The sequence below is a fragment of the Xenopus laevis genome, chromosome 9_10L (genome assembly GCF_017654675.1).
Source record: "Xenopus laevis strain J_2021 chromosome 9_10L, Xenopus_laevis_v10.1, whole genome shotgun sequence".
Classification (NCBI taxonomy): domain Eukaryota; kingdom Metazoa; phylum Chordata; class Amphibia; order Anura; family Pipidae; genus Xenopus; species Xenopus laevis.
Genome location: NC_054387.1, coordinates 99,549,225 through 99,561,820, shown reverse-complemented (window position 1 = coordinate 99,561,820; position 12,596 = coordinate 99,549,225). Strand labels below are relative to the sequence as shown.

General features: G+C 37.0%; 1 protein-coding gene across 2 annotated transcripts in view; it reads left to right on the top strand.

Moving 5' to 3' along the window:
• The window catches only part of LOC108701886, a 139,518-nt gene extending 127,917 nt beyond the window's left edge, over positions 1-11,601 (top strand). For both annotated transcript variants that reach the window (XM_041576155.1, XM_041576156.1), the window contains exons 66-74: positions 406-593; positions 848-942; positions 3,969-4,153; positions 5,720-5,922; positions 6,296-6,458; positions 7,209-7,318; positions 8,271-8,393; positions 9,802-9,943; positions 11,352-11,601. In XM_041576155.1, the coding sequence (XP_041432089.1) occupies positions 406-593; positions 848-942; positions 3,969-4,153; positions 5,720-5,922; positions 6,296-6,458; positions 7,209-7,318; positions 8,271-8,393; positions 9,802-9,943; positions 11,352-11,356 (1,214 nt within the window). In that variant the 3' untranslated portion in view covers positions 11,357-11,601. The remainder of the gene's footprint in view (positions 1-405; positions 594-847; positions 943-3,968; positions 4,154-5,719; positions 5,923-6,295; positions 6,459-7,208; positions 7,319-8,270; positions 8,394-9,801; positions 9,944-11,351) is intronic.
• The last annotated feature ends 995 nt before the right edge of the window (positions 11,602-12,596 follow it).

Below are 12,596 nucleotides of genomic sequence, written 5' to 3'. Positions count from 1 at the left end.
GTGGTTTTTACACTTTATAAATCTAGACTTTTTAGAGTTTTAGGGAAATTAAAAAGAAACTTGAATTTTTAGAGAAAACATATGATTCCCTTCCATTTTTCACTTTGTGCCAAAACATTTTAAATCAGGACACCAGGCCAATTTTTGAGTGTAGTTTGTGAGGTGGACATGTTGAATATACTGTAAACAAATCAGAAAATGTATCCTGTCCATAAAAGCCTCTAACTAAAAATAAGGAGCCCCACAACAACCCTTTAATGTGCTAAGCATGTGTTACAAAATACCGTCTGTTACTCATTAAAACAATATAGTTTTCCACAGAGTTTCAATAAACAATATGGAATATGCTTTGTCACACTAGGAGCTTTTATTTATATGTATTAAAATGGAATTTCATTGTTTTAGGACCTCTTGTAACATTAAAGGATGCTTATTACGATGCAACGCTAAAACCATTGGAGGATGTCTGGCAAGAAAAGACTGAAGCTTGGCTCCGAAAAATCAACGCTTTCCTTCCCAGTATAGTAAAGGATGAATGGCTAATGGATCCAGTTAGACGGCTTGTGGATGTTTTAAAGGCTGGTTTGGATGTGGTGGGTATTTACAAAATCTTTTGTGAATTTATTAAAATGTAATTCAGTGGCTGTTAGCATGACATCCAATAAAGTTGAGCCAATGACTACACAATGTTGCCTTCTGCTAGGCCCATTATCTGGTGATAACTGCCTCCTAGATGTTAATATAGATCTTCACACAAGTTTGAATTTTCTCCATTCATTTGATCAATGCATTCATTTCAGATGAATACATTCTGACACTCTGATAAACAACATATTTTTAATTTAAGGGAACTCACCAGCTTCTGAAGTGGACTGATGCTAAGCTTTCCAGAGCAGTCAGCAAGATACGTAAACCACTGACAAGACTATTTAGTTATTCCAGGTAAATTTATCATTTTATTGTTGTTGGACAAGGGTATATAATTCATCTTTAAGGCTATTGAGAAACAAACCTTTCTTCTCGAAGACATTAGGGGGGTTATTTATCAAAGGTAGAATTTTAGAGAAATGTAAATCTTTTTTAAACTCTCATAAATTGATTGATTGATTTTATTCACAATTCAAATGGTATTTTATTTATGAAAAAAATGAAAACATTTAAAATTAGATGGAATAGTCCCGACCCGAAAATGAACTTTTGCGCATCAAATTTTTTTGACACACTTCAAATTTTTTTTCTCCCATTGGAGTCTATGGGGCATCATTTTCGCAGCGAAACTTGCCAAAAATTTGGCTCATCACTACTACTAACATCTTCAAATAGATCAAGAGACCTCTGCCATGGACTTCTACATGAATTTGGCAGGTTTTAGGTGGCGAATATTCAAATTACAACTGTTTCTGGGGTCGAGGTGTGATAAATCTCACACTCAAATTCGTTGGTGCTTGTAAATTTGAAATTGCCCAAAAAAAAGTTTGAAAATATTGAATTCAAATTTACAATTCGAACCTTAGTAAATCTGCCTCTAGGGTTTGACGCTGAGGATCAATTGCAAACTCACTGAACAGTTATGTCCCACGTGGCCCCCCTTAAAGTCACTGACTAACTCAGAGTTAGAGAGCTGAAAAGCAGGAAGTAGTGTTCTGGCTATTATGTTACACATCCAGTCACTCCAGACTTCATACATTACATTTTCGGCTAACTAACTATATTAGAAAAATATTGCACAACCTATTTAACCAGTTTTTATTTTTACACTGCACTGTTACTTTAAACTGCAGAGTCCTAGTTCTTGTATTTTACTAAATGTATGTAATATGATTTGAACAAGCTGTCTACAGATTATATGTTATAGCTGCTGTTGGGGTCTGCAAAAAAAGCTAAAATACTGATAGTCTGGTGCCAGAAAAGCTAATTTTTCTGATGTTTAAGCCACAACCACCCCCACGCATACCTTATTATCATTGCAGCCACGTCGGGGGCCAGGTAGGGAGGTCAGAAGCAGCAGTATACAGGGAGCGGGTCTGGGGTGGCAGGGCCCACTGGGTTTTTTCCCAGTGTCCTGCTGGCCTCAGTCCGACCCTGCTTATCTATATCCCATTATCAATTTCTCCAGCATTTTGGCAGTTACCAATATGTGATTTCATCCAAGCAGCAGGCATTGTCCTTCCACACATAATTAATCAATCTAGGGGGGGAAAGGGAGGGGTGATATCACTCCAACTTCCAGTACAGCAGTAAAGAGTGATTGAAGTTTATCAGAGCACAAGTCACATGACTTGGGGCAGCTGGGAAATTGACAATATGTCTAGCCCCATGTCAGATTTCAAAATTGAATATAAAAAATCTGTTTGTTCTTTTGAGAAATTGATTTCAGTGCAGGATTCTGCTGGAGCAGCACTATTAACTGATTCATTTTGGGATATAAAATTTTCCCATGACAGTATCCCTTTAAAGAGCTTTTATGACTTGGTAATTCCCCATTCACTTGCATTCATTAATTTTCATGGATAGTCGGTTTGATGGGGTGTTGGCACCCTAAGGGTAATGGCACACACATGTCTGCATTGTGTTGGTCATTGAGACCAATCAGTTTTGTTTGAGTTTTGGAAGCGTTGATTTTGTAAATTCAAAAACATTGTAATTTGGTTTCTGTTTTGCCCCATTTCATATTTTATTTGTACTGCATCCATTATGCAGAAGGTTCATTTTCTATGCTCAAGTACAGCACTTGTAAATAAAGGAGGTCTTTCTCTAATGTGAAGTGACATGCCCTAAGACTACTATAAAACATCAAGAGACCCCTTTATCAAAGGTTGAATTTCGAATTCATGTGAATTTTTTTTACTCGATTGGGAGGTTATTTAAGAAAAAATTCCAAGGTTAAAGGTTTGATAAATTTCGAATTTTGAGTTCTAATTTAAATCGAGTTTGGATAATTCCCAATTTTAATTTTGTGAATTTTGACCAAAAAACAATTCTAAAATTTGACTTCAAATTTCCTAATCGACCTTTGATAAAACTAGGGGCAGATTTATCAAGGGTCGAATTTCGAGTTTATGGGAGATTTAAAAACTCCCATCAACTCCCATAAGTCAAAGTAAACTTGATTGTCATCTCAGCAGTATACGAATACACAGTGAGACGAGACGACGTGGCTAAAAATTTGAAAAAAAAATGACTGATGGAAAATTATTAATAAAACTGAATTTTTAAAAAACGGGTGAATAGGATCAAGCTGCAAATTCTAATTGAATTCAAATCAAATTCGATTTTTTAAAAAATATATTTTTTTCAAAAGTCCACCAAACGACTCCAAATTTATTGTAGGAGGTCCCCCATAGGCTAAGGGGTAGATTTATCAAGGGTCGAATTTCAAATTTGAAAAACTTTGACATTCTAATTCAAAAAGACCAAAAAGATACAATTGTTTTGCCATCAGTATGGATTTTTGCTAGCTGAGTACACACAGCTTATTACAGAGAAATCAGCAAAGTAATAAAATAGGTTCAGTTAGGCGGCACAAATAATTACATGGTATGACCTCCCCCCATTCCTTGTTTTCTGCCCTAATCCATTAGGTTTTTCCCCTTCATACAGCCAAAAATGTGACAGAGAAAAGCACTTTATAAATCACATCATAAAAGGTATATAGACATGATTCCAAAATTACTTTTATCTAAGATAAATTTGCAACTGCTAATTGTTTATAATGTCAAAAATTTTATTTCAACCTATTTAATTTCAGTGAATGGAGTACTTTACATTATATATTTACTTATAATGCAATGGCCTTGCTAATCTGTTCTTTTTTTATTGCACTTGATATAATTGGTAGAATTCCAGTTCTCTTTATATTTACTTTTAAATTGGGCTGCCTGTCTTTTATACAAAAATAAGAATAATGTTACACGTACACCACCCTATGCATGTTTTTATTACAGTATCTTATTTTGTCTGTCTGGCAGCAACTGCACGGTGATGCTGAACTTCCCACTGTTGCCCAAAGAATATCATTTAACAGGTCTGGCAAATATTACACATTACATAATTGAGGAGAAACTTATGAAGCCAATAAAGGATATGTATAGCATGAATCTGATGGCCGAGTACTACAGGTTTAAACGAAGCATGATGGAAAGCCCGTTTGAATGTATGTACCTTAAATATCTGATCATTGTAAATATGTGAATATTGTAAATCCACATAAATATGTGAAATATGCCCTAATATTTTTGCACAGATAAAGTTTGGGGTATTGCAAGCAACATTACATTTTGGACTACTTTGCTGCAGACTCATCAGATGACCACACCTGGTTTTACTCTATTTTAAATGATGGAGAAAGGCCTAACATTGTTTGAGTTTCATGCAGTGTATCTAGTGGGCCTTTTTGCAATGCCTGACAGTCTATCAGTAGATTAAAAATTTTGTTGTGCTTTTCAGTGAAGATAAATTATGCTTCGGTGCAATCTAAACTGTATTTATATGCAGCAAATTGGGAAACATATATTGATAATTATTTTATTGTGCTGTCAGGATAACTAAATTTAAAGCTCATTTACCAATGCTACTGTATAATCAAATTGCTACATCTTATTTTCACTTTGCATTTGCCCCATTGTATGTACATGAGGTTTTTTTAGCACTACTTCATATATTCGTATCAAATATTTTCTAAGAGTTGTAATTTTTCAACTTTAAATAGTTTATGTTCTCCACTTTCTTATCAAAATATATTTTATTGATTATCTTCTATTTTTTGTATTGCTCCCTTGTAGTGATGGCCGAATGAATTCGCCAGGCACGGATTCGCTGCGAATTTCCATTGCCATGGGCAAATAAATTTGCGAAGCTGCCGCGAAAGTTCGGCAGCGTCAAAAATTTTTGGATGCGCGTCATAAAAGTCACTCGTGTCAAAACCATTGTGCGTCAACATTATTCGGGCGCCCATTGACTTTAACGACAGCGTCAAAATTGAAGTTTTGTGAATTTCTCAGGAAATTCGCGAATTTTCCGGCGAGGTGAAACGGGAAAAATTCGCCCATCACTACTCCCTTGTAGTGATATGTTACATAAGCAGGCATATGTAAATAATACCATATATATATATATATATATATATATATATATATATATATATATATATATATATATATATATATATATATATATATATATATATATATATATATATATATATATATACACACACACACACAGGTATGAGAGAGGCCATCTCCCATAGACTCAATTTTATCCAAATAACGCAAATATTAAAAAATTATTTTCTTTTTCTCTGTAATAATAAAACAGTACCTTGTACTTAATCCAAACTATAATATAACATAATTAATCCTGATTGAAAGAAATACCAGCATATTGGGTTTATTTAATGTTTACATGATTTTCTAGTAGACTTAAGGATGAAGATCCAAATTATGGAAAAATCTGTTAAGGTAAAACTAATCCTATTGGGTTTAATTAATGTTTAAATGTTTATTTAGCAGACATAAGGTACGGAGATTTACGAATTTTAAGAATTACGGAAAGATCCCTTTTCCAGAAAATCCCAGGTCCCAGACATTCTGGATAACAGGTCCCATACCTGTATATAAAGATTTAGCATCGCACTTATACCTATAACCAAATAATGCTTAACTTTAATCAGTTGAGAAGAATTTTTGTTTGTTTACATATTTTTTTATTTACTCTGTAGATCATGCAGTCTTGATTGGGAACAAGCGCATTGTGACTTTTGATGGAATCCTTCTTAATGTAGCTTCAAAATGCAACCTACTACTGGCTAAGGACTTTGTACACAACAAGTTTACTCTCATACTAAACCAAGGGGGTGGGACCATGAGATCACTGCATGTAGATATGAATCACGTCTCTGTCGATATCTATCCTGGACTGAAAGTAAGAATAATGCTCCTGCACTGCCACCGAAAGTTTCTAAAAGTACCTTTTAGTTAGTATAATTGTTTAGTGACCTCCATTTACAAACTGAAAAAAAAAAAGTCAGAAAAGAAGACAAATAATTCAACAACTATAAAAAAATGGAGACCAGTTGAAAAGTTGCTACGAACTGACCAATCTATAACATACTAAAAGTTATCTGAAAGGTGAACCACCCCTCTTATGTCTACCTCTTATGTCGTCTAAGTATAGGATTTGAAATCTCCATATGTGATAGTGACACATTTAGATGTAGTAAAGATCTACCCAAAATTGTGCCCTGGCTTTAGAGGTTGTGCTCATAAACATCCGTCTGTCTGCTGATAAATTTCAGATAGAAGAGAACTGCCAGAGGCTTGACCTTCCTGTTTTCAAGAATGGAATCTCAATAAAAAAGGATGCCAATCGCATAGAAGTAACAAATCATGAAGGAATTACTGTACAGTGTGACATTTACCATGACATTTGCAGCTTTACCCTAGAAGGATGGTACCATGGTAAGTTTTCATTTACTGCACTGGGATACAGTCTCTAGTAGAATTAAGTCAAATGGCACCTGGGCTTTTTGAGTTATCTTGAAAACGTGTCACAACTCATCCAAGCGGGTTCTTCAGTTCTCAATAAGAAGCTGCTTGAAGCTGTCTTCATAATGTTTATTCTGTATAAATAACTACTTCAGAAGAATTTATATTTATTTTTAATAGTCCAAATTAAATTCATAGGAATTAAGTATCAAAACCTACAAAGGAAATACCCCCTGGAATACCCTAGAACTATTACTTCAGAATGATGACAGGGTAATTCCACTGAGGTTTTCTGTCTCCAGGTTCATTAAAATTTGCCATACCTTTTAATTGGTGTGATGCACTTCGGTGAAGCTTGATAAAGAGTACAGTTCTCCTGGATTTAGTGAATACTAAGGGGCAGATTTATCAAAATGTGAGGTTAGAGCTTAAGAAATAACCCATGTTATTCCTATGGGGTTTTTAGACCTGTATTTATCAAATGATGAGTTCTAACTTTCACCCATTCTAAAAATCCCATAGGAATGAAGAGAACGTTAGTGAGTTTGTACTTATTAAGCTCTTAACGCACGTTTTGTTAAATCTGCCCCCGAATATATATAAGTTCCATTCAATTCCCCAATCTACCATAGTGCTTAGAGGGATTTGACCCTACAGATAAAATAGGGATGTGTTTTTCTTTGGATTTTTAGCTCCCTTGGGAATTAACTCTGTTTATTGTAGGTATTTCAGCCGGTCTTTTTGGCACAAATGACAATGAATCAGGCAACGACTACTTGTTACCAGACCACACCTACACAAACAGCACCCAAGATTTCTCTCTGAAGTGGCAGGTACTGGGTGACACTTATACTTGGGTTATGGGTTTTACTTTTTAAACTGATTCATGGCACACACTAAAAGACAAAAGGGGCCATTTACAAAGTGCGGACAATGACTGCGAATTTATGCACCCCCTTACTATTTTAGCATGTGTGTCTTCGGTTATAGGAAATAGTCCCTAAAATGCATACTCAATGAGAAGCAAGTGGGCATGCACCAAATCCATAGTTATTGGATTGAGATGGAAACTGATAATGTTGGAAAGGACAGAGCAGGCTGACTCTGTAACCATTCAGGAATCAGAAGCTCTATCATGGATAGATCCTCGGGATAATATGAAGCCTAGACTGGTTGTAATGATTAGAGAATCGAGAAAGGATAGGGAAGGAAAGACTTATAGGGTAAAGTAATACAATTCCCAAAAAGAGAACACATTTGCAAATAAAAATTTGCATGTTGCAATGTAATATTTTTCATTAGGATTCTGTTGCATTGCCAATCTTAATTGTGCATTGCGAACCTTTAACACCTGTTTTAAACTTTTGGAGCAAATATAACAACTTTTTCATTAATGTATTTTATTACATAAACTGCACACTGGCTCAAACTATAAAATTTGCAATCCCTATCCTACTGTTGTGTGAGGGGCAAAGTGTTTGCAATGGCAAAATTGTTCACTTTGCGCACACTTATTCGCATTGTGAACGATTTTTGCGTTAGCAACCAATATTACATTCCCCCCTGGGGTCTTGGTACACATTAGCACCAATGTCAGAGTTCAAAGAAGGATGGGAGATCCATAGCTATGATTATAACCATGTGCCATGCTCAGGTAATTATAAACCAGCAAACACTAAGAACACAAAGACCAAAGCTTCTCTTTGGCTGTCATGTGTTGTGGGTAATTTTAATTCATGGGTTGAACAATGATTACATTAGCAGACAAAACGTTATTTTTTCCAGGTTGACACCCAGTGTAATTCTGGACGTAAGAAAATAAAATCCTGTCCCACTTCACCGCATCAAAAGTTATGCAAAGCTCTATTCCAAGGAGCTAACTCAGTGCTCCGCAACTGCTTCAGAGTGGTAAGATAAATGCTGATGAAATTCTTATTCTCATAACTAAACTAGCACAATAAGTTCAATGTTTGTTTTACTGCCTTTGTAATTATGGTCAACTCTCACACTATATCCATAGTCAAACAAAAACACTGCCCCTCCCTATGGCCTTAAGCAATCAAAAAAAGACTAAGGGGCAGATTTACAAAATTCGAGTGAAGAATTCGAATGTAAAAAACTTCGAATTTCGAAGTATTTTTTGGGTACTTCGACCATCGAATTGGTTAAATTCGATCGAAGTCGAACGATTCGAAGTAAAAATCGTTCGACTATTCGACCATTCGATAATCGAAGTACTGTCTCTTTAAAAAATACTTCGACCACCTACTTCGGTAGATAAAACCTACCGAAGTCAATGTTAGCCTATGGGGAAGGTCCCCATAGGCTTGCCTGTGATTTTTTGATCGAAGGATTTTCCTTCGATCGTTGGATTAAAATCCTTCAATTTAATCGTTCGATCGAACGAAAAATCCTTCGATCGATCGATCGCAGGATTTGCGCAAAATCGTTCGACTTCGATATTCGAAGTCGAACGATTTTAGTTCCCAGTCGAATATCGAGGGTTAATTAACCCTCGATATTCGACTCTTGATGAATCGGCCCCTAAGGGTCAGGGCACAAGCTCAGATTCGGGGAGGCAGTTCGGGGAGATTAAAAAATCTCTCTTCTTCGGGGCAACTAATCTCCCCAAACTGCCATCCCGCCGGCTAGAATGTAAATCGCCGGCAGGATGGCACTTGGAGCGATTCGTTTTCCGAAGTCACACGAAGTTTCCTCATGAGGCGACTTCGGAATATGAAACGATCCGAGTGCCATCCTGCCGGAAATTTATATTCTAGCTGGCAGGAGGCAGTTCGGGGAGATTAGTCGCCCCGAAGAAGAGGAGATTAATCTTGACTAATGTCCCCGAATCTGAGCGTGTGTCCTGACCCTAAACTGAAGTCAGCCTATCAGTCACATTGGAAGATAAAGACTGAAGATGAAGATACCTAGGGTGTCAATAGAACACACATCTTGTTCACTGTTAGTTGAAAGCAGAATATATCATATTTAGACTTGCTTCACAGAATTCATGTTGAGGCAATGAGCAAATGTGCTGGTCTGTTCTATTTAAGACTGGCTTGTGTTTAAGTTGACAGAAGAGCTTTGAAAGGAATAACATATTCTCTATAGTCAAGACAGGATCTGCAAGAAGATTTTCAAGCATCTAAAACCATAAACCCTGACGCATTTCCATTATAAAACTGCAAAAAAAAATGACCAGCTTATGCAGTATATGTAAATGCCATGGTGCCAGGCGAAAACAATTCTTGAATGATGCTTTGTGCTACAGATGCATTGACACTAACAGAGACCTCACCACTTCATTTCTTAGATCTATCCTCAGCCTTTCTATAATGCGTGTGTGGAAGATATCTGTGAGTCCAATGAGATCAAGCCAATCTGTAACCTGGCAGCAGCATACGTCCATTTGTGCAACAGAAACTTTGTTCCTATAGAAATCCCTTCACAATGTGGTAAGCAGAGTACATAACTATAGTATTGTATATACTTCCCCACTTCTCCCTTTCTGAGCGTGCGGATCAGAGAAAACGCAGCGTTTTATTTTGATGCTGTCGCTGGCCGGTGACGTCACGTTATGCGCATCACTCGCAATGTGCCATGGAGAACCCGCCGATCCGTTTTAATCCTCGGCTGGATTGCGGGCCCCGTCAGGGGTGCAGGGGCACGGGACTCCGGTCAGTAGCATAGCCACTCGTATACTGACTCGAGTATAAGCCGACGTAGACTTTTTCAGCACATTTTGGGTGCTGAAAAACTCTGCTTATACTCGAGTATATACGGTATCTTGGCTCTGGTGGCCCCAAGGGAGTGCAGACCTGGGTGTGATCGCACCTCCAGCAGTTACGCCACTGCATAGGAATGAAGTAAAAATATTTTTTTCCAGTGGTGAGCCATAGTCTCACATTTTTAATAAATCTGCCTCTAAATATATCTAGTTTTCATAAAATTATATATTTGTAAAATGGTGATTTGCAAATCACAGGCTAATTTATCATGGAATGAAACTCCTACACTTTTGAGAACAATGGGTAGTTGCTACAGTAACACCCCTGTGGTCAGAATGCTCTGATATAAAGATGTAATAAGCTCAGACAGAATTCATTACAGAACTGAAGGTTTATGAGGCAAACAATTTAACCTTTACATTTTCTGAGGCTGGAACAAGGGTTATATAATAAGGGCATTGGTGATAGATAAGTTTGGGGGTATTTGGCCTGCTGCCTCCATCATAGCCTAAAAACACTTGCGCAAAAGACCTGAAATCTCCCTCCTTTAGGGCTAGTCCACACGGGGAGATAGCGACGCGTTTGCGGTCGCGGCGACAAAGCGCCGCGACAGTCGCCGCGACCGGCGCAGGCGACAGTTTTGTATGGGCGCCTATGTAAAAACGCCTGTGCTAACCACACGAGGCGATGCGCTTTTCAACAGTCGCCTGAAAAAGCCTGGCGAGGCATTTTCAGGCGACTGTTGAAAAGCGCATCGCCTCGTGTGGTTAGCACAGGCGTTTTTACATAGGCGCCCATACAAAACTGTCGCCTGCGCCGGCCGCGGCACTTTGTCGCCGCGACCGCAAACGCGTCGCTATCTCCCCGTGTGGACTAGCCCTTAGCCCTATGAGAAAGCATAAGAGCCTGATAATTCTATCTTAAAACATGCACTGTTCTAACTGTCATAAAATCTAAAAAGCATACTGAAACATTTATGCATTATATTCATAATCAAGCTCAAAGTTTTGATCAGTTTAATGTAAAGACAGTGTCACTACAGTATATGTCTAATGCTAATATAACATGTATTTGTGTAAAATTTGTGTAAATGTGACAAATGGCAGACAATTAATTCATACATTTCTCTTTGCAGCATGAAGACTTTGATTATCCACTCTGGAGGCATACACAGAATAATCGTTGTTTGTAAAGAACAAATATCCTGAACGATACCTTTGTAAGATCTTAATGTATTTACCTAAAGCAAATTGTGTCTTTATTTGAGACTAACAGACCTTACAGGTTAGGAATCCAACAGAAAAAAAAATATTTAACATTTTACCTCTTTATGTGTGTCCTGCTGTAACATATTTTAAACCAGAATAAATGTTTTTTCCTGTGAACGAATTGGATTTTGTGAGTTTTTATGGAGTCTAAATTGTTTTATTTGTAAAATGCATTTAAACATCAACATACCTGTGTAAATATTGCCTCAAATGTTTGTTTGACAGGTTCCTTTTAATAAAATAAACATAAAAAGCTGTATAATAAAAGTCCTTTTTATATTAAACAAAACACCCAAATTCTTTTTTTATTAAACTATCCATCCCTGTATTTAAAAATCTCAGCTGTCAATCATATATTGTGGGCCCCACCTCCATGCCTTAGGCATAGAGGCGGGGCTCGCAATTACTTTCACTTTCCATTCAGCACCTAGATGTCACAGCACTTTTCTCATTCCCTCTTCACCACTTAATGGTGTATACAGTGCATGGACATAAGCATCAGGTCCCTCATTCTGGCACATACAAGATTTTGGCATCATGCAAAGCTAGTCTTAGAACAGTGTCCGCAAAATGTCGCCCGTCTGCTTGCTGTGATTGTGAATTCCAAGACTGAAGGAAACAAGATGTAAATAATTTATATAGTTTAAGTAAAGTTTATTTTGCCAGACTAACATCATAAAATATGATTTAGGATTATTTCTTAGGGTGACAGATCCCCTTTAAGAACCTGAAACTTTTAATGCAAAATTAGTAAAAACTTAGCATTGGGCAACATGCAGCTTTTAGTTCACTGTGACAGGTTCATGGTGGCATGATGATGATAATGCTACCCTCAGTACATGGTAAAAGCATGCACAAACATATGCATACATATGTATAGCTGGTGACCCTCAAACTGGTCCATCCCAAAATAAAATCATTATATTGAGAAGGGGTCTGTATGGACCCAAGTCCCTATGGCTTTAAATCCCTAAACCTATTTACTCTTCTTGTTACCGGGCAAAAGATCATGTATATATTTCTTCCTTTACATACTTCTATTATTGGACCAATTCCTACCACACTTTAATATAGTGTTTGGTTAGGGACAATTCTTTCCCTTTGGCCTGCAT